Source organism: Labeo rohita, chromosome 11 (assembly GCF_022985175.1).
Source record: "Labeo rohita strain BAU-BD-2019 chromosome 11, IGBB_LRoh.1.0, whole genome shotgun sequence".
In the NCBI taxonomy this organism is placed as follows: domain Eukaryota; kingdom Metazoa; phylum Chordata; class Actinopteri; order Cypriniformes; family Cyprinidae; genus Labeo; species Labeo rohita.
Genome location: NC_066879.1, coordinates 23438811 through 23462182, shown reverse-complemented (window position 1 = coordinate 23462182; position 23372 = coordinate 23438811). Strand labels below are relative to the sequence as shown.

General features: G+C 35.5%; 1 protein-coding gene across 3 annotated transcripts; it reads right to left on the bottom strand.

The window, feature by feature from the left end:
- Positions 1-207: 207 nt before the first annotated feature.
- lactbl1b (lactamase, beta-like 1b) lies at positions 208-22465 on the bottom strand. Of its 3 annotated transcripts, none has more exons than XM_051122265.1 (8): positions 22332-22465; positions 17869-17938; positions 14124-14274; positions 9962-10068; positions 8566-8723; positions 3783-4030; positions 1684-1789; positions 208-1498 (listed from the first exon to the last, which is right to left on the bottom strand). In XM_051122265.1, exons 2-8 carry the CDS (start codon positions 17929-17931, stop codon positions 520-522), a joined length of 1812 nt encoding a protein of 603 aa, XP_050978222.1. In that variant the 5' UTR covers positions 17932-17938; positions 22332-22465; the 3' UTR covers positions 208-519. The 3 variants fall into 3 exon arrangements, with proteins under 3 accessions (XP_050978222.1, XP_050978224.1, XP_050978225.1); XM_051122267.1 differs by having other exon boundaries at positions 9962-10065; XM_051122268.1 differs by lacking the exons at positions 17869-17938; positions 22332-22465 and adding an exon at positions 15419-15581.
- Positions 22466-23372: the final 907 nt, after the last annotated feature.

Below are 23372 nucleotides of genomic sequence, written 5' to 3'. Positions count from 1 at the left end.
CAGTTTCATTAAACGTTTGGTGATAACATATTTAAGACATTAATATTCCTACATAGAACGGGACCTAAAAAAGGCATATTTTGCATAAAAGACAATTAGAGCACTTGAAACTGGGTTTATTTCTTCATATTCAGTTGCAGTAGCATAGAAAATGAAAACGTGACAGTGATTTAGAGAGACCAATAAACTCAACGAGGTCTCCATATTCCAAAAGTATTATATTGCTTGAAAAACCACAGATCCAGAAAGTAGCGTTAATAATTTATGTATGATGCTTACTGTACAAAATGATTTTTATATACAATGGCAAGTGGATATGAAAATATAAGGACCTCTATATATACAAGGATATGAACGTATGTGCAAAAACAGGATATGCTGAAATTTTTTCACAGGGTAAACAAGCTATTACAAGAAAAACAATGACAGTGTTAGCCATCCTCTGTGATCAATTCATTCAATCGCTCATGTATAAACACCTAGTGTCTCTGAGCAGTTATTCCAGTAACCATTTCATCCTCAGTTAGAGAACGTAGGTCTGCGGGATATTCTAATCACATTATATGTATTGAGCCCTGGAGCATCGAATCCAGGAGACACACCTTTCTTGTCAAATACATAAAAGTTGAACAGCTGTCCGTCTTGGGCTTCGAGGGACACGGACGCAGTGTTGACACGGAGCACGCAAGGATATTCTTTCTCGAAGACGACTCTAAAGACTCGGTCCACTAGGTAATTTAATTTTATGGTCCGGTACCGCTCGGGGATTAGATCCTCTATTTGAGGTCCAAACTGCTGCATGATCAAGACACCATCTGGCCCCGCTTTAATCTCGTAAAACGTAATGTTGCTGTAAGTGTAAAAGCCCACGTAGGGTGCAGGATTGGGGGGAGGAATAAGCATCCGCTTGGCCTCCCTGAAGGCCCTCTCCATTGCGGGAATGATATACGAGTAGGCTTTTGACACCATATCCTGGTTCTGGGGCCGTGTACCTGCCATTAGCACCACCAATCCTAGCTTAAGCCGAGGCACCAGAGAGAATGTAGCGGAGTAGCCATCGAGATCACCATCTTTGCGTAGCACCTCATATCCCATCTGTTCATTCACCTCCCACGGCGTTCCGGTGCGGTTGGCGAAGTAGTCTTTGTTGCAGCGGAACAGAGGGGTTAGCATAATTTTTAAAGTGTCGGGCTCCAATAGCTTGCGGTGATAGGCTCCCAGTAACATCATAGATAATTTAGCCATATCAGCAGCTGTTGAATACATCTGGCCCGAGGGGCGGTACCAACCCAAGTCATAAAGAGGCGCCGCTTGGCCGCTGGTGTACACACCTACAGCCATTTGACCTTGAATACCAGGGTTGATGTCAAACCCAGTGTCCTCCATTCCCAACCTGCCCAGAATGTTATCCGTGATCCATCGCTGGTAATTGATACCCACAACTCTCTCAGATAGGACATGGGCGAGCAAAGAGAACGCCAAATTGCTATAGTGACATCTAACAGAGAAAATCGAAGAGAACAGTAAGTTATGTCCTCTTTCTACCTCCAAGGAGTGTTATTAGGAGACAACAGAAAAGTTATTATCATCATTGTCATGGTCCATAACCTTTTTACAAAGAAGGAATTCAGATGACACAAAATGAGTTCATAAATTAGGTGAATTAATGTGGCAGAAACTTACTTGGTCCCTGGATCAGCGACGAGCACATCATCTTGCAGGAGGTTGATTGCAGCCTTGGTCTTTCCTTTCCACAGCAAGTTAGTTCCACGAAGTCTTCGGGGTAGACCTGCAAAAAATACAATGTTGTGAATAATGCATAATTGTGACACTTTAATAAGCAATTTGCTTCAATTTTATGAACATTTGGAGCTTAGGGATTTTTTTTTTAAACATGAACAAAACTTTCAGAACTCAAACTTTTCTTCACAGGAAGAGTATGTATTGAAACTAAAAAGCAATTTCTACATTTGAAACTTGGCCTGCCAAGTTATGGTGAGGAAATATGGATAATGTATAATAAATGTAGCGGCGACTCTGCAAAGAGGCTGTTATTGAAGGATTTAGGACAGTCCAATATTGGACTCAAAAAGCAACAGCTTGTGAGCAAGTGGACATTTATGCTCTAGTTTTTAAAGGGTTAGTTCACCCAAAAATGAAAAATCAGTAATTTTGTAATTACTCACGCTCATGTCGTTTATCCTTGGAACACAAATTAATATATTTTTGATGAAATCCGAGAGCCTTCTGACTAGGGGTGGAACGGTTCTCGGTTAAAAATTGAACCGTACGGTTCAATTTTTTGCCAGTTTAAACATTTAAGAGCCAGAAGACGCGAGCTTGCGCGTAGTGAGAAGATTTGTGTGTGCGCTCATCCAAAGCGCGCAAACCCGCTACAGTGAAAGGTGCAATGCTATTTGAAATTTCATTACTTTATTCAGTTTCTGCACCTAAAAACCACTATTTCTGACCCTGCATAGGCAGCATTGCAACTTCCATGTTCAAGGCCCAATGAGGGTGAGTATTTGTTGACCGAATTTTCCTTTTTGGGTGAACTATCCCTTTAAGGCACATTATCAAAAGGCACTTTCGCATCGCACACATCTAAGAACTCAGCATTAGGAACTAGCCAGCATGGCAGTTCCTACAGAACCAATTTCCCCCTTGGGCTGTTTTCCTTCCGGCAGCAGGAACTCTGAAGCGACCGACAGCGGCGTCTTTAGTCGCAGCATTTACAAATGTCAACAACCGGTGAATGGACACAGTGATCTAAGCTGTTTTTGTTGTGTGTCATGGATTTGGTGATAACAGAGATAAAACACAATTTACGTGATTAAAAAAGTATGAAAATCTGACTTGATCTCTTTGTAACAACTTGCAGTGTTACATATCATGGTCGTGAGCTGGTTTAAGGAACTAGCTGCTTAGGACCATCTTAGGACCAGCTTAAACCAGCTCAAACCAGCAGCCATGCTTCAAAACATACCAAACCAGCATATGCTGTTTTTTTCAACAGGGTGGTAGTTCCTTGAACTGTTTTAGGCCCTACTCTGAAGTAGGAGATAATTTAGTTCCTAAAACTAAATAAATTTCTAGTTTCTGCGGTGCGAACATACCGATCGGGCTGTCACTAACGATTATTTTTGTAATCGAGTAATCTGTCGAATATTCTGACGATTAATCGAGTACTCGGATAATTATAATTAATTTTTTTGTGGTAATAAAAATAGACCTAAGTGAACAATAGCCTTTAAAATGACACCAATCAAGTCTATGAAGAAAAATCCTGAAATGCTTCCCTCAAAAACCATAATTTCTTTACGACTAAAGAAAGAAAGACATGAACATCTTGGATGACAAGGGGGTGAGTACATTATATGTCAATCTTTGTTTTGGAAGTGGACTTCTCCTTTAAAGAGAAGTGTTTAATTTATATTTCTACCAGCTTGTCATTTTAATCAGCTGGCATACCGGCCACAAACAGTAATCACACACAATTACGTGAGGCGTACTTCATCGGTCACTACAGGTACATTACTTTCATTACTGTTAAATTGCAGTAGACGAGTTTCTTGTTTTTAACGCTGAGCTCTTGAGTTTGTTCCACTAAATTGTTCACCACTAGCATCTGAGGTCAAACAGCTGGACCACCGCTGAGTTCAAAGAAACATTAATTTTGACCTGCTGCTATGGTTATTACATGCTGTGAACAAACATAGTGTTCGGTGATTGTGCAATCATGGAACTGCTTCTTGACAAAAGACTGGATGCTGAAAACTTACCAGAAAGCTGGCTGGCCATTCTTCTTAATGTCACAGAGGACGATCGGATTTGAACCTCACCGCTGTCAAGGAAGATCAGCCCATCAGTGACGTATTTCAGCTCAGAGTCTCTGCTTTTGCCCAGTGGGTTTTTAATGGTGAAGTTGTCCACATACTTCTCCAGTGGGTCATCCAGAGAGCCCACCTTGCCATCTTCCCACAGTCGATACAGCATCAGGGTGGGAAAGATCTTGGATACACTGGCAATCCTACAGAAGGGGTAACCATGGAGCAGATTCAGAACTTTTTTATATTCAAACGTGCTCAAAGTAAGATTTTATTATTTATGAAAATAATCAGGCTGTGGAAAAACCACAACAGCTTTTGCATTCTGCACTCTAAGTCCTGGAAAGAAATTGAATTATTAATCATGAAAATGCAATGGAATTGCTAGACATTGTGAGAAGTATAATGCTACTTTACATTTCGAAGAATGTCATCATAAAATCTGTATTAACTGTATTTCCAGCCATCAATCAAGTAAAGCAACGATAAACATGTTCTGACTCACTGGAGGTTTTATTTTTGTGTATTTCAATATGAAAAATGTCATTATTCGTATTAAGTCCTATTAAGCTTCACACATTCATGAAAAGGCATTTAACAACTCCTGACTTGTTTAGTCGTTTGCATTACGCCACGATGATTGACTTGCCAACCGAGTGTGTGCGTCAGAACTTGACAGTGAGACTGGCCTTGAGTAGTTTATGAGCTCAATATCAGCCTTTTGAACTACAAAAATGACATCTCTTAACAGCAAGCCCTCACAAATCCTATATACTTCTCATCCATGTAAACATAACACTTCAAAACACTGTGCAACTCAAAGATGGATTATATTTGTGAACACCCTTGACTTTGAAAACGTCATAAAACCATTCCATAATCCATTACAATAGCTTGACTCTTGAAAACAATAGCTCGGTTGTGTACAAGATGATCTTTAAAGCTACAACCAGAGAAAAGCAGCTCAGTAGCATTAACAGGACTTAGAAAAGATTACTTCGCAAGAAGCGGAGAAAGTGGCTATAAATTCTCAAGATCTGATATAGCCAGCAGCTTCATCATCTGTATTCAAGACCATACCATGCAGCTGCCAGCCCTCAGGACCTTTAGAAATAATCTTTGGCCTTAAACACAGCATAGCGCTACAGTCCATGGAGAGGTTTTATAAACTAAAAGGGAAATGTGTGTGATGTGAAACCAAATTATGGAATATTTGTACAAAGCTTTAGCCTTTGAACATTTAAAGTGTGCAAATGTGACCTTGGCCATGTTAGGCTATAGTTCAGATAGAAATAAGATCTTCCCTCTAATTTCCAGGTCTATAGACACTTAAAGGAGAACTCCACTTTTAGAACAACAATTCACAAATAATTTACTCACCCCTTTGTCATCCAAGTCGTCTTCAGTTGTGAAGAAATTATGTTTTTTGAGGAAAGCATTTCAGGATTTTTCTCCATATAATGGACTTTATTGGTGCCCCTAATTTTGAACTTCCAAAATGTAGTTTAAATGCAGCTTCAACGGGCTCTAAACAATCCCAGCCGAGGAAGAAGGGTCTAGCGAAACGATCTGTCATTTTTTTCAGAAAATAAAATTTTTTATACTTTTTAAGCACAAAAGCTTGTGTAGCACAGGCTCTGGGATGCGCGTTCATGACGCTTCGTACTATTGAATCAGGTCAAAAGGTCACGCGGAACGTAGGTGGAACTACAGACCCAGTGTTTACAAAACAAAAGCGCAAAGACTAAGAAAGTGCAAGTAAGTTTGTAAACATTGTTTATAAACAAAAAGGTACAACGATGTCCTTCTTTCAAGTTGTAGGAGAAAATAAGATGGAGTTTTTCGCCATACTCAGTACACAGACGTTGAACTTACACATGATTCGTAGTAGTGATGGAAAGTTCGGATCATTTTACCAACTCAGACCTTTGAGTCTCGTTCAGCAAAATGAACAAATCTTTTTTCGAGTCATTTCGTTCATTTTAGCAAAATATAATTAAAATGTTACGTGTTACTTCTCTAACACATCCACTGCTTACACAAACGTTGATCACACTACAAACAAGACAAAACTATAATGCTATAAGAAACAGAAAAGATTCATTCATTCATTGTTTACCTGGGTCTTTAGTCTATGATTAGCTCACCTCACCTCTTATCTGAGAAGTTTTCGGGTTTGAGTCATTCGTTCAATCACGTGACAGCCCCATAAGATGAACGAACGACTCGAAAAACCCGAAGACTTGAAACAGGTGAACTAATTCCAGTACAGAACCTAATAGGATGTTGTGCATGCCCGACTGAACGAATCACTCCCTGAGACGACTTGCTCTTCCCGAGTCACATTAAAGATTCGTTCAAAATGAAAGAATCGTTCAAGAACCACCCATTGCTAATTCGCAGCATCATGGACGTGCATCCTGGAGCCTGTGCTACACAAGCTTTTGTGCTTAAAAAAGTATACACATTTTTATTTTTTGAAAAAAAAAATGACCCTAGATAAGACCCTTCTTCCTTGGCTGGGATTGTTTAGAGCCATTTGAAGCTGCATTTAAACTACATTTTGGAAGTTCAAAATCAGGGCACCAATGAAGTCCATTATATAGAGAAAAATCCTGCAATGCTTTCCTCAAAAAGCATAATTTCTTTACAACTGAAGACAGAAAGACATGAACATCTTGGATGACAAGGGGGTGAGTAAATTATTTGAAAATTGTTGTTCTGGAAGTGGACTTCTCCTTTAAAGGATATTTAAAAAAAAAATGCTTTCAGCAGTAATTCAAGGGTCTGAAATATTCACATCAACAAAAAGATGCAAAAATGTACATTCCTTGCTTCAAAATAGTGCTGGTATTCATGTCCATTTGGTTCAGATTTTTGAAAGTGGACATGTACCTAAATATGTACAGTATAAAACGTCCATAGCTTTCAATAGAGCAAACAAGCTTGCTTTTGTCCACTTTAAAATTGCAACAACATTAAACTGTGGTGCTTGAAATGACAGCTCCACTCTATAATGTAAAATGAGCAAATTAGAAGTGGATTTGGACTGATTAAATCAGGCTAGGCATATAATTGGGCTCTAACTGTGGAGCTTTGCACATCTTCAGTGAAAAAGAGCAGCGTAGCTCTTAGGCGATGATGCTTGAATGATTGCTGCTATATGGGTCCGAATCAAGGACCCTCGAGAAGGGGGAAAAAACAGACATGCAGATACTTAATTGACAATTAGGATAACATGCTCTCTTCATGCCAGACTTTATTGTATGAGGGTGATTTGTGTGCTATGCAGAAGCAAGTTTATCTCCTATTAACCAGTGTAAGCAAGTATTTGGAATGTAACTCAATGCAAACAAAGAGGATGCTAGCTGCAAACTGAATTAGATACAGACCTGAGAAGGTCTGGCAAAAACATATTTATTTATTTAAAACTACAAAAACTACAACTTGATTTTCACTCAGCGCAACAATCTCTTCTAGTGAATGTAATGTTCAAAAAAATACAAAATATATAGTACAGTGTTGGGAGTAATTAGTTACATATATTGGCATTACTTAATTTAATTACAAAATGAATACAACTTTAATCTGTTAGAGTTACTGAGGAAAAATGTGTAATTAAATTAGTTACTGAAAATGTTAACGATTACAAAGGGGGTAACAGTTGAATACTTCTTGTACTTACTATTTCTTGGTATGATTTTAAATCTTAAAGTAAAAAGAGGTGCAAAATTCTAATTTTGTGGTGGCTGTGCTTTAAAATGAAATTATTATAATCTTAATTCAAGAGATGAAGGATTTAGAAAATTGGTTTAATTGCTTCTGTTGTCTTCATTTGTAAGTCGCTTTGGATAAAAGTGTCTACTAAATGACTAAATGTAAATTTAGAAACGTAATCAAATGTAATCAGTAATTGAAACAGTTACACTACTTATTACATTTTAAATATGGTGTAATGTGTAACCTGTTACATTTCCAAAATAACCTCTCAAACACTGGTAATACATACATACACTACCAGTCAAACGTTTTTGAACAGTAAGATTTTTAATGTTCTTTTTTAAAGAAGTCTCTTCTGCTCACCAAGCCTGCATTTATTTGATCCAAAATACAGCAAAAGCAGTAACATTGTGAAATATTTTTACTATTTAAAATAACTGCTTTCTATTTGAATATATTTTAAAACGTAATTTATTCCTGTGATCAAAACTAAATTTTCAGCATCATTACTCCAGTCTTTAGTCACACGATCCTATAAAAATCATTCTAAAATGCTGATTTGCTGTTCAAGAAACATTTATTATTATTATCAATATTTAAAACAGTTGAGTAAATTTTTTCAGGATTCTTTGATGAATAGAAAAATTCTATTATGTTTTCAACATAATAATAAATAATCAGAATAACAGAATAATAAAATTATTTCTGAAGGATCATGTCACTGAAGTGACGATGCTAAAAATTCAGCTTTAAAATCACAGGAATAAATGTCATTTTAAAATATATTTAAATACAAAACAGTTATTTTAAATAAAAATATTTCATAATTGTACTGTTTTTGCTGTACTTTGGATCAAATAAACGCAGACTTAGTGAGCAGAAGAGACTTCTTTAAAAAACATTAAAAATCATACTGTTCAAAAACTTTTGACTGGTAGCGTATGGATTTATCCATTAACATAATACATAAATATATATTTTATAAAATACATTGCAAAATGCCATATATATGGCTTACCTGTAAATGGTGTATTCATTTGGTGGTGCAGAATTAGGATCACTGCCATTTCTCTTGCCGAAGTTTCCTGTCCACAGTACTGAGTCATTGTAAGTAACAATAGCTGACAATGAAGGCAGGCTGATGGGGTTGATGCTATTGCGCAACAGTGCATCAACCTAGACAAATAACAACACATTATTACATTTTTAATATGACAGCAGTAATTCCAATGAACATGAAATGTGATTTGTATAATGTGCTCCATGTTAAAATAAACCTCCGTTCAACAACTGTTTTTGTAAGAAGTCTCTTATGCTCATCAAGGCTGCATTTATTTGACTAAAATATACTAAAAAAAGCATTAAATTTGAATATTATTTCCGTGATGCAAAGATGGATTTCCAGTAGCCATCACTACAGTTTTCAGTGTCACATGATCCTTCAGAAATCATTTTAATATGCTGATTTGGTGCTCAAGAAACATCTTATTATCAATGTTTAAAAATCTTTTGCAACATTATAAATGCCTTTACTGTCACTTTTGATCAATTTAATGCATCCTTGCTGAATAAAAAAAAAAAACCCATTTTAGTCTTAAAAAATATTAAAAATTATACTAATTCCAAACTTTTTAATGGTAGTATATATTTCCATTACAAACAAGTATAAGTAAGCCAGACATGTGTCCATTTCCCTGAAATATGACAGTGGCAATCAAAACATTGCTCTGTTTAGCATGCCGACTGGCAGAATTAGCTTAACCAATGGCATGTGTTTGGGGTGGAACATTCTGTTGGACTGACCAATGGCTGAAGAGCGAAGTGTTCAGAAAACCTGTCTGAAAACACTATTTTTGCGATCCCGTTTGACGATGCTAATGGCACAGAAATTACGCATTTCAACATAACAATGAAGTCCTTAATGATTGAGAGCATAATTTTTTACATTTTCTATGAGCCAACATTCTTAATAATGCCAAATGAATTTTATTTTTTTCATCATGTTTTTGTCTAAATATTGTGTTAAACTACTCAAGGATCATGGTGTGGTTCTCTCATATTCATAACACATTTTTAAGGTGCTGTCACAAATGCCTCCAGCAGTAGTAAATTCTTTTTACCGCCGCTTTCAAGAGCAATGAAGGCGTTTTATGCTTTTAATGGCCACAGGTACAGGTGGAGGAACTGCATTTATAAGTTGTGCACTTTCCGCCAAGGGTTTGCTCTAATGGTGTCTAAGTGCGAGGGGACATTCTAAAATTATGATCTAGATATAACTGAGTTGAGTTTTTGAATAAGGTGAAAGCAAATGAACAGATAAAAGTGTTGTAATCCTACAAAGAGCAAAATCATTAAATAAAAATACTGGTTAAATATGATTTTGGGCAGCGTAGAGTTTAGTTCTCAGTGCTTACCTTCTCAAGTGCCTCCTTCAAAGATGGGATGGGGTGTTCAAGAGGTGTGGGCTCTGGGAAGCGAGGGCACATTCTCATAGATTTGGATCTTTCCCCAGTATTTTCTTCTTAACAATAGGCACACAGTCATACGGATACAAAAAAGAGAAAACAATGGGTGCAAAAGAAATTTTGCACAAACATTGAAATTTAGTGAACAGAGCACATTTAGTTTCCACTTAAAGGGGTCATCGGATGCAAACTTCACTTTTATATGTTGTTTGAACATTAATGTGTGTTGGCAGTGTATGTACAAATCTACCCTATAATGATAAAAATCCATGCAGTGGTTTTCAATTAATCTCTAAAAATAATATACCCTTTTTCAAATCGAGCCATTTTCAGATGCCTGCCGGTGTGTTACAGTCTATGGGCTAAAGTAAACAATCTTGCAGAGCAGCAGAAAGAAGAGAGGGGCGGGGCTAGCAGAGCTCATTAACATTTAAAGCAGCCAGGATGATTTTTGCAGAGCTGATTTTGACAAGGTAAAAAGGGTGTTGTTTTACACAACCATTGAGAATTTTTAACCAAAGTATAATATAGACTTTTCATTAAGACCCTAAATAATCATATCAACTTGTGAAAAATGGGCATCCGATGACCCCTTTAAACAAAATTACAACAGAAAATAACTGTGAATGAAAACCGTGATGGATTCATTTTAAATACACATACAAATAATAAGCCCCACTTTAATTTCCATAACAGAACAAACATTATAGAGACAAATGTTTGACCATGCATTGATACATTTTGTCACTGTTTCAATAGTTTAAAAAGATTTTTATAGAAGACTGTATCATGCATAATGTAAATAAACTCAACTGACCATTTCTAAGATGTGGAAAAAATGAGATTTGAGAACAAAATTGAAGCTATCGTGTGGGTTGAAGAAATTTATAAAGGGAGTGAACTTACTAGAGTTGGATTCACTGAGAACTACACACACACACACCAAATGACTAAAGGAATTATGCAAATCAGGTGATGGACACAAAATTGGTGCTCAGTGCAAATAGCATGCTGCAATTATCCATCTCAGTTCTGAGTGTCAGTTTGTTGAGAATGAGGCACACTGGCATACCTAATGAGATCTGGCTTATTATAGACGTGTTTGCAGCTAAAAGAATGACAATGACCAGTGTTATTTTAGAATTATTTGTATAGTATTACAGTTTTCATTAATATTTTGAATTAGCTTTTAATTTTATATTTTCAAATTCACTTTATTTTTAGTTATTTTGTTTTGTGCTTTTGTCTTTTCTCTTTTTTAATATTAATATTAATATTTAAGATTAATTTATCGTATTTTATTTCAGTTTTCACTTTAGTTTACCAATTGTCACCCTGGACCACAAAACCAGTCATAAGGGTACATTTTTTGAAAATGAGATCTGAATAAATAAGCTTTCCATTGATGTGTGGTTTAAGATATATATTTGTTCGAGATACAACTATTTCAAAATCTGGAATCTGAGGGTGCAAAAAATCTGAATATTGAGAAAATCATCCTTAAAGTTATCCAAATGAAGTTCTTAGCAATGCAAATTACTAATCAAACATTAAGCTGTGATATATTTACGGTAGGTCATTTACAAGATATCTTCATGGAACATGATCTTTACTTAATCCTAATGATTTTTGGCATAAAAATTGATCATTTTGACCCATACAGTGTATTTTTGGCTATTGCTACAAATATACCCGTGCTACTTAAGACTGGTTTTGTGGTCCAATATCACAATTAGTATTTTTAATGCTTAAACTTTTACATTTTAGCTTCTAATTTTAATTACATTTTTTTTTAAAGGTGACATATCATGAAAATCTGACTTTCTTCATGTTTAAGTCCTGTAATCAGGTCCCCAGTGTACCTCCCAACCCAGAAAAAGTGAAAAAGAACACAGAACACTATTTAGAGTCCCAGCTTCAGAGGAGACAAGAAAGCAGTGGATTTATTGATTTTTTTTTTTCTGTATATTATGCTGCTGCCACACAGATCTAATATAAACGTGATTTCTTTCCCAGCTGTTTACCTTCTCACACACAACCGACTGTTTTCGTACCTCCAGCGTGTTTTTAACATAGACTTGTGTGTATTTGACAGTTTAAGCGCAATAAGACATGAAGGAGAACTTAGTTTAGTACTCACATATGTGCACTCATCAGAAGTTTAAACTAATATTTTAGTTTAAAATGCATGATTTCAGCACGTTACACATGATCATCAAAACCAAACAGATGTTTTTGTTTTAGTATCTGAGGCAGGAGCTATAAAGGCACAGCTCTATTCTGGAAAAAGGGGCGGGGAGCAGCAGCTTGTTTGCATTTAAAGAGACATGCACAAAAACAGTGTGTTTCTGCTATCGCTCAAAACAAGCTTTTTCAAAATTATATAATAAATGATCTATGGGGTATTTTGAGGTGAAACTTCACAGACACATTCTGGGACACCAGAGACTTAAATCTTGCAAAAAGAGGCATAATAGACCTTTAACCTAATATTAACCAGTTTTATTTTAATTAAAGGAGAAGTCCACTTCCAGAACAACAGTTCACACATAATTTACTCACCCCCTTGTCATCCAAGATGTTCATGTCTTTCTGTCTTCAGTCGTAAAGAAATTATGGTTTTTGAGGAAAGCATTGCAGGATTTTTCTCTATTTAATGGACTTCATTGGTGCCCCGATTTTGAACTTCCAAAATGTAGTTTAAATAAAGCTTCAAAGGGCTCTAAATGATCCCAGCTGAGGAAGAAGGGTCTTATCTAGCGAAATGATCGGCCATTTTTTTCAGAAAATAAATAGCCGGAGTACACAGAGGATGAACTTAGACGTGATTTGTAGTAGTGATGGGAAGTTCGTATCATTTTACCGACTCTGACCTTTGAGTCTCGTTCAGCAAAATGAACAAATCTTCTTCGAGTCATTTTGGTCATTTTAGCAAAATATAATTAAAATGTTGTTACTTCCCTAACACATCTACTGCTTACACAAACATTGATTACACTACAAACAAGACAAAACTATAATGCTATAAGAAACAGAAAAGACTAATTCATTGTTTACCTGGGTCTTTAGTCTATGATTAGCTCACCTCACCTCTTATCTGACAAATTTTCGGGTTTGAGTCGTTCGTTCATCACGTGACAGCCCCATAAGATGAACGAATGACTCGAAGAACCCGAAGCTTTGAAACAGGTGAACTAATTCCAGTACAGAACCTACTAGGATGTTGCGCATACGCGATTAAACAAATCACTCCCCGAGATGACTCGTTTTTCCCGAGTCACATTAAAGATTCGTTCAAAAAAGAATGACCCATCATCACTAATTCGTAGCATCATGAACACACATTCCAGAACCTGTGCTACATGAGATTTTGTGCTTAAAAAGTATACAAATAGTTATTTTTCGAAAAAAATCTTCCTCGACTGGGATCATTTAAACTACATTTTGGAAGTTCAAAATCGGGGCACCAATCAAGTCCATTATATGAAGAAAAATCCTGAAATGCTTTCCTCAAAAACCATAATTTCTTTATGACTGAAGACAGAAAGACATGAACATCTTGGATGACATGGGGTGAGTAAATTATTTGTAAATTGTTGTTCTGGAAGTGGAGTTCTCCTTTAACAAAATGTTTTAGTAGTGTTATAACAACGATACACACCAAACCAGTGTTTTTCTGGGACACATAATGCCTAGTTAAACTTGATTTTGGTTTAGTGAATTCACCTTATTACATAATGGCCTGTGGTCTACGGATTAAGCAGCACAAAACTGGTTTACATATGTAGCTCCACTGCACATTCACTTAGAAAATAATACAGTCTTCCGTCTTTAGCATTCTAAGTCAATCCCCAATCAGAGACAGCAGATAATAGGATCTATTAATATCACCTGGTGTAACGTCTCAGACATGCACGTCTGACACCAAAACGGACAGATTTTTGTTATAGTTATAAATATGGAGTAGGAAGCATTTCTAAAACTGAAAGAGATTTGCATATTTCCATCTTCTTTACACTCAGTGTGACTTAAGGCTTTCGCAAGGAAGGAGTCTTGTTGTCTGAGCAGGGTAAAGGTTAGTTAACACATGACCTGTGGACAACTCACTTACCTAGCACTAACTTGGGCAGCTGGTATTGCCAAATGAAGCAAGAAGTCATGATGATGGACAGCAGCAAGAAAAACACCAGGCCCAGTTGGGTCCATTTCACCTTCATCTTGCTGGTTTTGGTTAACCCGTCTATGGCAAGTGCTGGCGTCGGCTATTAAAAACATAAACAACATGGATAAAAATATAAATGATTTAAAGGAGAAGTTCACCTTCAGAATGAAATTTTAATGATAGTTTACTCACCCCCATGTCTTCCAAGATGTTCATGTCTTTTTTTCTTCAGCTGAAAAGAAATTAAGGTTTTTGAGGAAAACATTCCAGGATTTTTCTCCATATAGTGGACTTCAATGGGGATCAACGGGTTGAAGGTCCAAATTGCAGATTCAATGCAGCTTCAAAGGGCTCTACATGATCCCAGCCGAGGAATAAGGGTCTTATGTAGTGAAACGATCGGTCATTTTCTAAGAAAAACACAAATTTATATATATTTTTATCCACAAATGCTCATCTTGCACTAGTTTAAACTCATGCGTTATGTAATCACACATGCGTGACGTATAGGTGGAAGTGTTTACAAAGCAAATGTGCAAAGAAAGACAAACAGTGTTTACAAAAAAAGATAAAATAATGTCGGACGATTTTAAAGTTGGAGAAGAAAATGGAGTTTTTCACCTACCCTACTTTTTTTAACTGAAGTACACAGATAAAGAAGTAGATGAGCACTTGTGGTAAAAAAGTACATAAATGTCAATTGTTTTAAGAAAAAGACCAATCGTTTCGCGTGTAAAGCCCTTTGAAGCTGCATTGAAGCTGCAGTTTGGACCTTCAACCCACTGGCTACCATTGAAGTCCACTATTTGGAGAAAATTTCTGGAACGTTTTCCTCAAAAAATGTAATTTCCTTGTGACTGAAGAAAGAAAGACATGAACATCTTAGATGACATGGGGTGAGTAAATTATCAGAAAACGTCCACCCTGAAAATGAACTTCTCCTTTAAGGGTAAGAAAACGAATAATAATTTTCAACAGCCATTACACCGTCTTCAGTGTCACATGATCCTTCAGAAATCATTCTAAAATGCTGATTTGCATTCCAATGCAGTCAATCAAAATTCCACACTGAAAAACACAAATAAATGAGAAACTGAAGCACATCTCTTCATGCTGTGAGCCATTCAAAATATTATAATTAATGACTGCAAGAAAAACCCAAAGAAAACTGATAGTTAGCAAGGAGAACAAATTATGATGTAAAACCTTCAAGCAGCTGTCATATATAATATAGGAACACTCACCAGATGCAAAGCTCCATTTGTAATATCATGCCTATATGTGGCTCTAATTCAACTAGCTTTCCCAATCCAAATTGTGCAGATTCCACATGGAATTCTTCCTCTTTTAAACCCCATTCCATCATAGTCACACTCAAGGTTCCACTGGGCAGACACAGATCTAACTCTTGTCATGGCCACACTGATTGTGGCATAATCCTGGCAGCCAGATTCCCTTTGACAATTCAATTTCCTCTCCCACCACAGCGCCTGACCTGACATCATAATCCCAAGATTTACCCCTCTAAACCTCATCAGACCAGGGCGGTTCTTTATCTTAATCCCTGCAAATCGATTCACTTTTAGCGTGTGCACCGTTCCCCGCTCCAAACTACCAGACTTCCCGCATAGGCAAATCAAACTTCAAATCTTATGAGAATTTCTGTCGCAAGATGACAAGGCACGGCAGACTTCATCTTGGAAGAGCATTTAATCACATAAAGTGAATGTAGACATTGGACATGCCTGAGGGGAAAAGGTTACACAAGGTACACAAGGATATATGTACTGTTTTTTGAATTTGGGTCACATTGTGTCTGCGTTTAACACTAATCAAGTTACTCATTTGGCAGATATTCTCTAACACAAATCTTTTCAGGCCATTTGCAGGTGCTAAATCTACACTAATGCACTACACTCATCCAAGGACCCTGACATGTGACTCTTCCATCAGCCTGTGATTGGACCAACTGACTTGGAGGTATATTGGGATTAACAGGAGCAGCAGGGCTTGACAGCAGGCTAAAAGAAACCACCATCACTTATAAATACCCAACTGTGAGATTAGTGGAGTGTGAATATAGCACTGATATGCCCTTCAAAGTGTAAAAATAAAATAAAATAAAATCCAAAGTTACAATAAACAAATAAATAAATAATATAAAAAATATAATAATAAAAACTACATATGGCCTATAAGAAATATCAGAAAAAAAAACAGAAAATTTCAGAAATATATATATTTTTACTATTTTAAATAACTGTTTTCTATTTAAATATTTTTTAAATGTAATTTATTCCTCTGATCAAAGCTACATTTTCAGCATCATTACTCCAGTCTTCAGCGTCACATGATTCTTCAAAAATCATTCTGATATGCTGATTGCTGTTTAAGAAACATTTATTATCATTATTATTATTATTATTATTATTATTATCAATATTAAAAACAGTTGAGTACATTTTCAGGATTCTTTAATTAATAGAAAGATCCAAAGATCAGCATTTATCCGAAAAATAAAGCTTTTCTAACATTATACACTATACACTATATATTTAAAAGCTTGCCGTCAGTATATATTTTTTAGAAATTATATAAATTAATACTTTTATTTAGCAGAGATGCTTTCATTTGCTCAAAAGTAAGATAATAAAGATAATAAAAGACATTTATAATGTTGCAAAAGATTTATATTCCAGATAAATGCTGTTCTTCTGAACTTTCTATTCATTAAAGAAACCTGAAAAAATTCTACTCAGCTGTTTTCAACATAATAATAATAATAAATGTTTTTTTGAGCAGCAAATCACAATATTAGAATGATTTCTGAAGGATCATGTGACTGAAGTAATGATTCCTTTAAAATCAAAAGAATAAATTACAAATAGAAAACAGTCATTTTAAATAGTAAAATTATTTCAAAATTTAGATGCTTTTGCTGTACTTTGGATCAAATTAATGCAGGCTTGGTGAGCAGAAGATACTTCTTTAAAAAAAAATATAAAAAATCTTACTGTTCAAAAACTTTTGACTGGTAGTGTATAAATGATAAAATAAAGTGTTTTCATGTTTTCATTTTTAATAAAAATACATAAATAAATACATAGTTACATCCAAGAAAATACTACATTTGTCTTAGAAAAAATAAAATAAAAATAATTTGTTTTAAAACACTATTTTCTTAGTAAAATCGGGGAAAAAAAAACTAATCAAAATGAAAAAATGCAATAAAGTAAAAAGAGGATAGTCCCATTCGGTTTACTATGTGTAAACCACTCAGTGTCAGATAATCCAAGATAAAGCTAAAAAAATATATAAATTCTGGCACTTTCATGGAATACTGTAAAGCATGAAAACACTTATTCTGAGGAATAATGATAGAGGCTGAATCACAGCTAGAGAGTTTGAGTGAATCAACAGAGATTGCTAATGGGATGTCAACGGTGAAACACACTGTGAGCCTCACACGCACACTCACATGAAAATATAAGCACAGATGGTCATGAACTAAACAATGATGCATCACCACAGATTAGTACATTGCTTTTGACTCAACAAGAGAAACCATCATCTAATTGTTTAGTCTTTGCTGTTTACATTAGAGAAGGATTTGTGTTTATATTTGGCCATGCACAATTTCTCTGCGAAGTACAATGTGTTTTGCTTGTGAAGCTGAAATCTACAGGGAGATTACCTGGGGCTGGACTCCATCCACAGATGACTCCCTTAGGACCACCTTGCTTCCTGTCTCTCCCATGTTTACCCTAGCAAAGAGGAAAATACAAGTCAATTTACTGGTTCTGTCAAAGTACATGAGGCATAGATCTTATTTTAGCTCAGGGTGGGAAAACAAACAGAATGTTTGTGAAAAGCCATTTTTGTCCTATATATTTATTTAAAAATACAGTTTATTCAATAGAATATCTTTCATACAATGACTTTAATTAACTTTGAAAATAAAAATGTTGTTGCATGGGGTTGCACAAAGTAAAAAATGTTAAGTAAACCATTCATTTTTAAAATCTTTTGCCAGGCAAATCAAAGTCACATGGTTCAGGCGTCAAAACAATTAGCCACCTGTGAATAAATTCTTCTCTGCAGGCTCTTGTACTGTTTTCTACTCTGTTATCTCAACATAAGAAAAACATGCAGCATATTGTCTCATTTGTATGTGACACACACCTTTTTAAACCCAGGCAGTCAAACATGAATTTTAACCCTCAAGGATACGGCACATCACTCTTTCGGGCTGTCTACCCAGTCTCGGGTAACCATAGCACATATCTGATGAGCCTTCACATCCTGTGAGTTATATGTGAATGTCAGCTATTAAAACTCAGAAAATGTGTCACACGCAAGGTCCTGAGGGCTCAACATGCCCACCAAAGACCTGGTCTTTTCTCACATTCATATAAATGCAGGGTGAAAACTGAACAAAATCTGTTGTGTAGATGAGTCATTGTCCTGAGAGGGTACCGTTTGGTCTAGCAAACAAAAAAGTGCATTTTTCAGTAAAGCACCGCTGTTTACAAACTGAATCATGCTGAAAAGATGCATTTAAGTATTACTTAACATTTAACGATAAAGGTTCTATTTTTAAAAAGAACACCGGATGTGCTTCACCAGTACATTTACAAGTGAAATGTCCTTTTCCAACTGAAACCCAGTGCTAGTGGCATTAGAATTATATGATTTCACGAATGAATATTGCATATTAAATGAACTCGTGTTATTTTAGTCCCTAAGAGTCCTAATTATCTGGCTGTATAGCTCACAAAATGCTTCGTCACTGATGCATGGAAAATTCTGTCAGTTTTAAAGAGGATGAATTCATTATGACACAAGGCTGGACAACGGCCTTTAATACTAATATGATCACAACAGGAGAGGTCTAAATTTAGGATCATTATACAAACTTGTTTTAAAAAACAGACAAGCCTGGAAGTGTTTGATGACATGCTAATAAATAAAGTGTCTTCCTAATGGATGCTGGCCATATGTAAGTCTGCACTGGGCAATGGGAATGCATTTGCATCCTTAGTTTGAATATGCAATTGTTTAAAAGTATTAAACGTTACATTAATGACTATATGTTTGGAATATACACACTGACATATGTTTCTACCTACTAAAATACACACTAATAAATACATATCACTGCAGATTCCAACAGAAATAAACACTAGAGGTGGTAAAACAGTGAGCACAGTTATGAATACATCTCCATATGTTTCGCTTTTTGGACATAACAAGCTCAGACAGCATGGAATTGGACTTGGGATGTGGAATCCTTGGGTACGAATCCTGTGAAAAACATGACTCACGATGAAAGAGCTGAAAGATGAGAGACAAAAAAAAGCTAAAATGGCATGCTTGTGAGTTATAGCACCACTCAACAAACATTTCAAGTCAGAATAGTGATGAAACGCACAAAATCAATGTCGCATAAAACGTACCATATGTTCTGGGGAAGAAAAACAAACATTCTTGTACTCAGTGTACATTTCACATTGAAATGTCACAAAACGTACATGGCGGTACGTATTTTGCATCTTGCGAAAAAATTCTCACAGGTACAATTTTGTCATGAGATCAGGCTGCCCATATTACTATTACTATTTCTGCTGGGCTATTACTTAAAATAATAAGCAATAAACAACAGAGCATACTCCATAATTTTGCGTTCCACAATCCAGTGCAGTTGACCTTTCTTAGGAAACCAGTGTGGTGATTAATGAAGTAAAATTAACCTGTTTTAACTTTTCCCTTGATGCATTTCATCAAACAAAGAAATGAAAAAAAAAAACATTTTACCAAAAAAGTCCAACAGAACTTCAACAGCCGCTTCACCGTTGGTAATTGTATCACTCCGCTTCGGTACTTCTTACAGTGAGTGTAAAGGCGGATGCCCAAATCCACTGTAATTTTATAAATAATACTGTTTTTGTGTCACAGAATGTAGTTTTAAGGTTTTCAGGCTAGAATGTACTTGTTTATCGTTTAAATATGCAGTTTGTTAATAGAGATAATGTCTATCTGAAAATTTGTATCAATGTTTTCGGACATGTGAGCTCAAGGCCTTTAGCGACTGTTCAACGCTCATGAATCCACCCAAAAGCAGTCTCACCTCGGCCAGAACCTCTGGAATTTACCGCTGTCTCTATAGCGGTTAAACATGATATAATTTGTTTGGGTAAATCTAATGGGTAGTCTTTGGTTTTATTAAACTAATATTTGTTTCAGAACAAATAGTTAGCAAAATCTCATCATGTTTATGTAAATTCAATGCTGTATATCAGAGCGCTGTCTTTGTACGTTTGACTGAATTGCCTAGCAACTTTTATGATGGCTGTTGTTGTTGTTTATTAAAAATTGTTATTAAATAAATAATATTTTATATGAAAAACAGTAGTATTTAAAAGTGTTAGCGGTGTTTGTGTTCTTGATGGTGATTTTAGTTACAGAGACTAGTTTTAAGAGTCAGCAGTAAAGACTTTTAGACTGAAAAATAAACAGATTAAAGGATATTAACATTATGACAAAGATAATGCTTTCCTCAGCGGATCTTCAAACTATTGTTTCATCATGACTGCGAAGAATGAATGCTGTATTAGATGCAGGTAATCACGATCGATCAGTCCATCTCTCTCTCATAATACTCTACTCCACATGATACAATGAGCTTTTAATACAGTAACCACAATAAGCTTTCAATGAAGCAACTCAGTGTTACTCCATTACTAGTTCTAAAGTGAAGTTTAAGAATTAGTAATGGAGGCTTGGGCTCAGCTGTTAAACTGTCAAATGTAGATTTGAATCTTTGGCTTTTAAAGACACTCTGTTGTTGTTTCTTATGTATTTACACACTCGTGCCATCGAACTGTTGTATAAATGCAATATCACACTCGTAGACGTGCTGTGATTCGGCCATAGGCCTACGTCCGAGTGCCTACGTCTATTGCTCATATATTTATAGATAGATAGATAAGTAGTAATTAATGTTTATATTTTTCATTTTAGTTAAAGTTTTACTAATTTTGTTGTGTTTTTGTCATTTTATCAGTAACTTTTTTTTAAATACATATTTATATAGTTTTTATTTCAGTTTTATTTTAGTACATCGTTAAACTGAATGAAATGAGAAATGTTAAATCTCTTTCTAATTAGCACTTACTAATATAAAATATCATATTTTGTGCAGTAAATAGTAGCGTTCATTCCATTTAAAACTCTTCATCTGAACATTTTTTTTACTATTCCCTTTGTTGCTAGGCTATTTCAAATGATGTATTTGTTATGCAACTCTCTTTGCAGAACAGAGTTTCAGTGATGATGTGATTTGCGTTTACTGTTCTTTATTTCCATACAGATAAAGCAGATGATTCAAACCTCACTGTGACTGATAATTTGAGCACCAGTTAAAGTCAGTGCATTTGAAATACGCATACAAACTCGCCTCTTTACATCATTTGTTTCATAAACAGCTATCATTTTGGTGCTGTCCCCACAGGCTGGCTCACAATATTGTATGAACACAGTCATAGAGCAACCAGATTAATATATACAGCAGTGGCTCATATAAAAAGCCATCTGCAAGCTTCTCAGTCCAGACAAACTCCCTCATGGCCCACAAACAGAATTCTGGGTTTTGCATACATACACCATGTGATGTTTTTATGATCCAAAAAAACATGTAGCCTGCTTTATGAAAAAGATAAAGTTATGCAAAACAGTGAGTGAAAATACACCATTTTTCAATGACAAGTGCAATACTTCAATGCAAAATTCAAAGGTTCAATACATGAACCAGGGGTATTAGTAAGATTATGTGATTTGCCGTTTTCTACTGGCGTCAATAATGCTGGTCCATTTTTCTGTCAGTATGACATTTTGTCCTGTCGTTTGCCGTTTTAAATGGAAAAATAAGTAAAACACATGCAAAAATAGCTTAAAACACTTAAAACATTCACTATAAAAACCACACATTATTGTGTAAATGAAAGCATTTCAGTCACACTCATTTTCCATCATGTTTTCCACTTTGAAAAAGGAACTGCTATTGAAGATGCCAGTAATGTACACAGCTTTAGCATAATCCTCACAATTTTCTGCTTAAACCAAATTGCAATAAACACATCTATTTTAAGATGAACTTACCCTTACTTGAGGTTTAGGAACACTTTTCTTCTCTGACGATGGAGTATTCAAACTCCACGCTCTCTTGTGTTCCGCTAGCTTACTGTGAAGTCACGACAGATGTTGGTATCATGGCCATGGATAAATCCAGCTTGCATCAGACCCAAGATTCTGGATTATCTGCCATCTGCAACATCTGCCAACAGTAGAGAATGGGCAGCGTGCAATGATTGAGCTATAGTTTTAGACAGCAGACAATGTTACTATATGGCCTCGCATGGAATGCTGCCTTAGTAGTGTTTGGACACTATAGGCCACAATTAAAAGTGTGTTAAATGCATTGCATTAGATGATAAAATATCAAATCAAGATACAAGGTATTTGTATTTAGAGCAATTACACTATATTACAAGATTAAAGGTTTACAGGAGCTGATTCATTTTGATTTTCATTAAAAAGAATTCAGTTGATTGTTAGACAGATTCATTAGTTGTTGGAAGACTGCACTGTAAAAAATAAAAAACACAATTTGTTGAGTCAGCTTAAAATAATTTGTTACCCTGCTGCCTTAAAATTTTAAGTTCAGTCAACTAAAATAAGTTTAGTCAACTTGAAATGTTAAGTTGTACTAAGTACTTAGATATTTGTGTTTGCTAAACTTAACAGATGGGTAAGTAACCCAGCTGCCTTAAAATTTTAAGTTGATTCAACTCAAATATCTAAGTTGTCACTTAGTATAATTTAACATTTCAAGTTGAATAAACTTTTTTTGAGTTGACTGAATTTAAAATTTTAAGGCAGCCAGGTTACAAATTATTTTAAGTTGACTCAACAAATTGTTTTTTTACAGTGTGGATGTATTTATGACGAAGTACAATAGAATATTTTCACGATACGTCTTCGAATAGCCATAGAATGTAAACAATGCCACCAAACGGAACGAAACTTACATATTTTGGGCTGTACTAATCGGTCGCACCAGGATAAACATCTGAAGTGCTATAGACTGCCAAAAGTTATAACAAATCAAGGAGAAGAGTGGAAAAAACTGAGGAACAAAAG

What these genes read in the sequence shown, in the direction of transcription:
- lactbl1b (XM_051122265.1), bottom strand. Translation starts at nt 17,931, where the DNA reads ATGGGAGAGACAGGAAGCAAGGTGGTCCTAAGGGAGTCATCTGTGGAT. An exon ending in GCTGCCCAAGTTAGTGCTAG is followed by an intron (nt 10,069 to 14,123) that starts GTAAGTGAGTTG and finishes CCTATTGTTAAG; the next exon opens with AAGAAAATACTGGGGAAAGA. An exon ending in AATGGCCAGCCAGCTTTCTG is followed by an intron (nt 1,790 to 3,782) that starts GTAAGTTTTCAG and finishes TATTTTTTGCAG; the next exon opens with GTCTACCCCGAAGACTTCGT.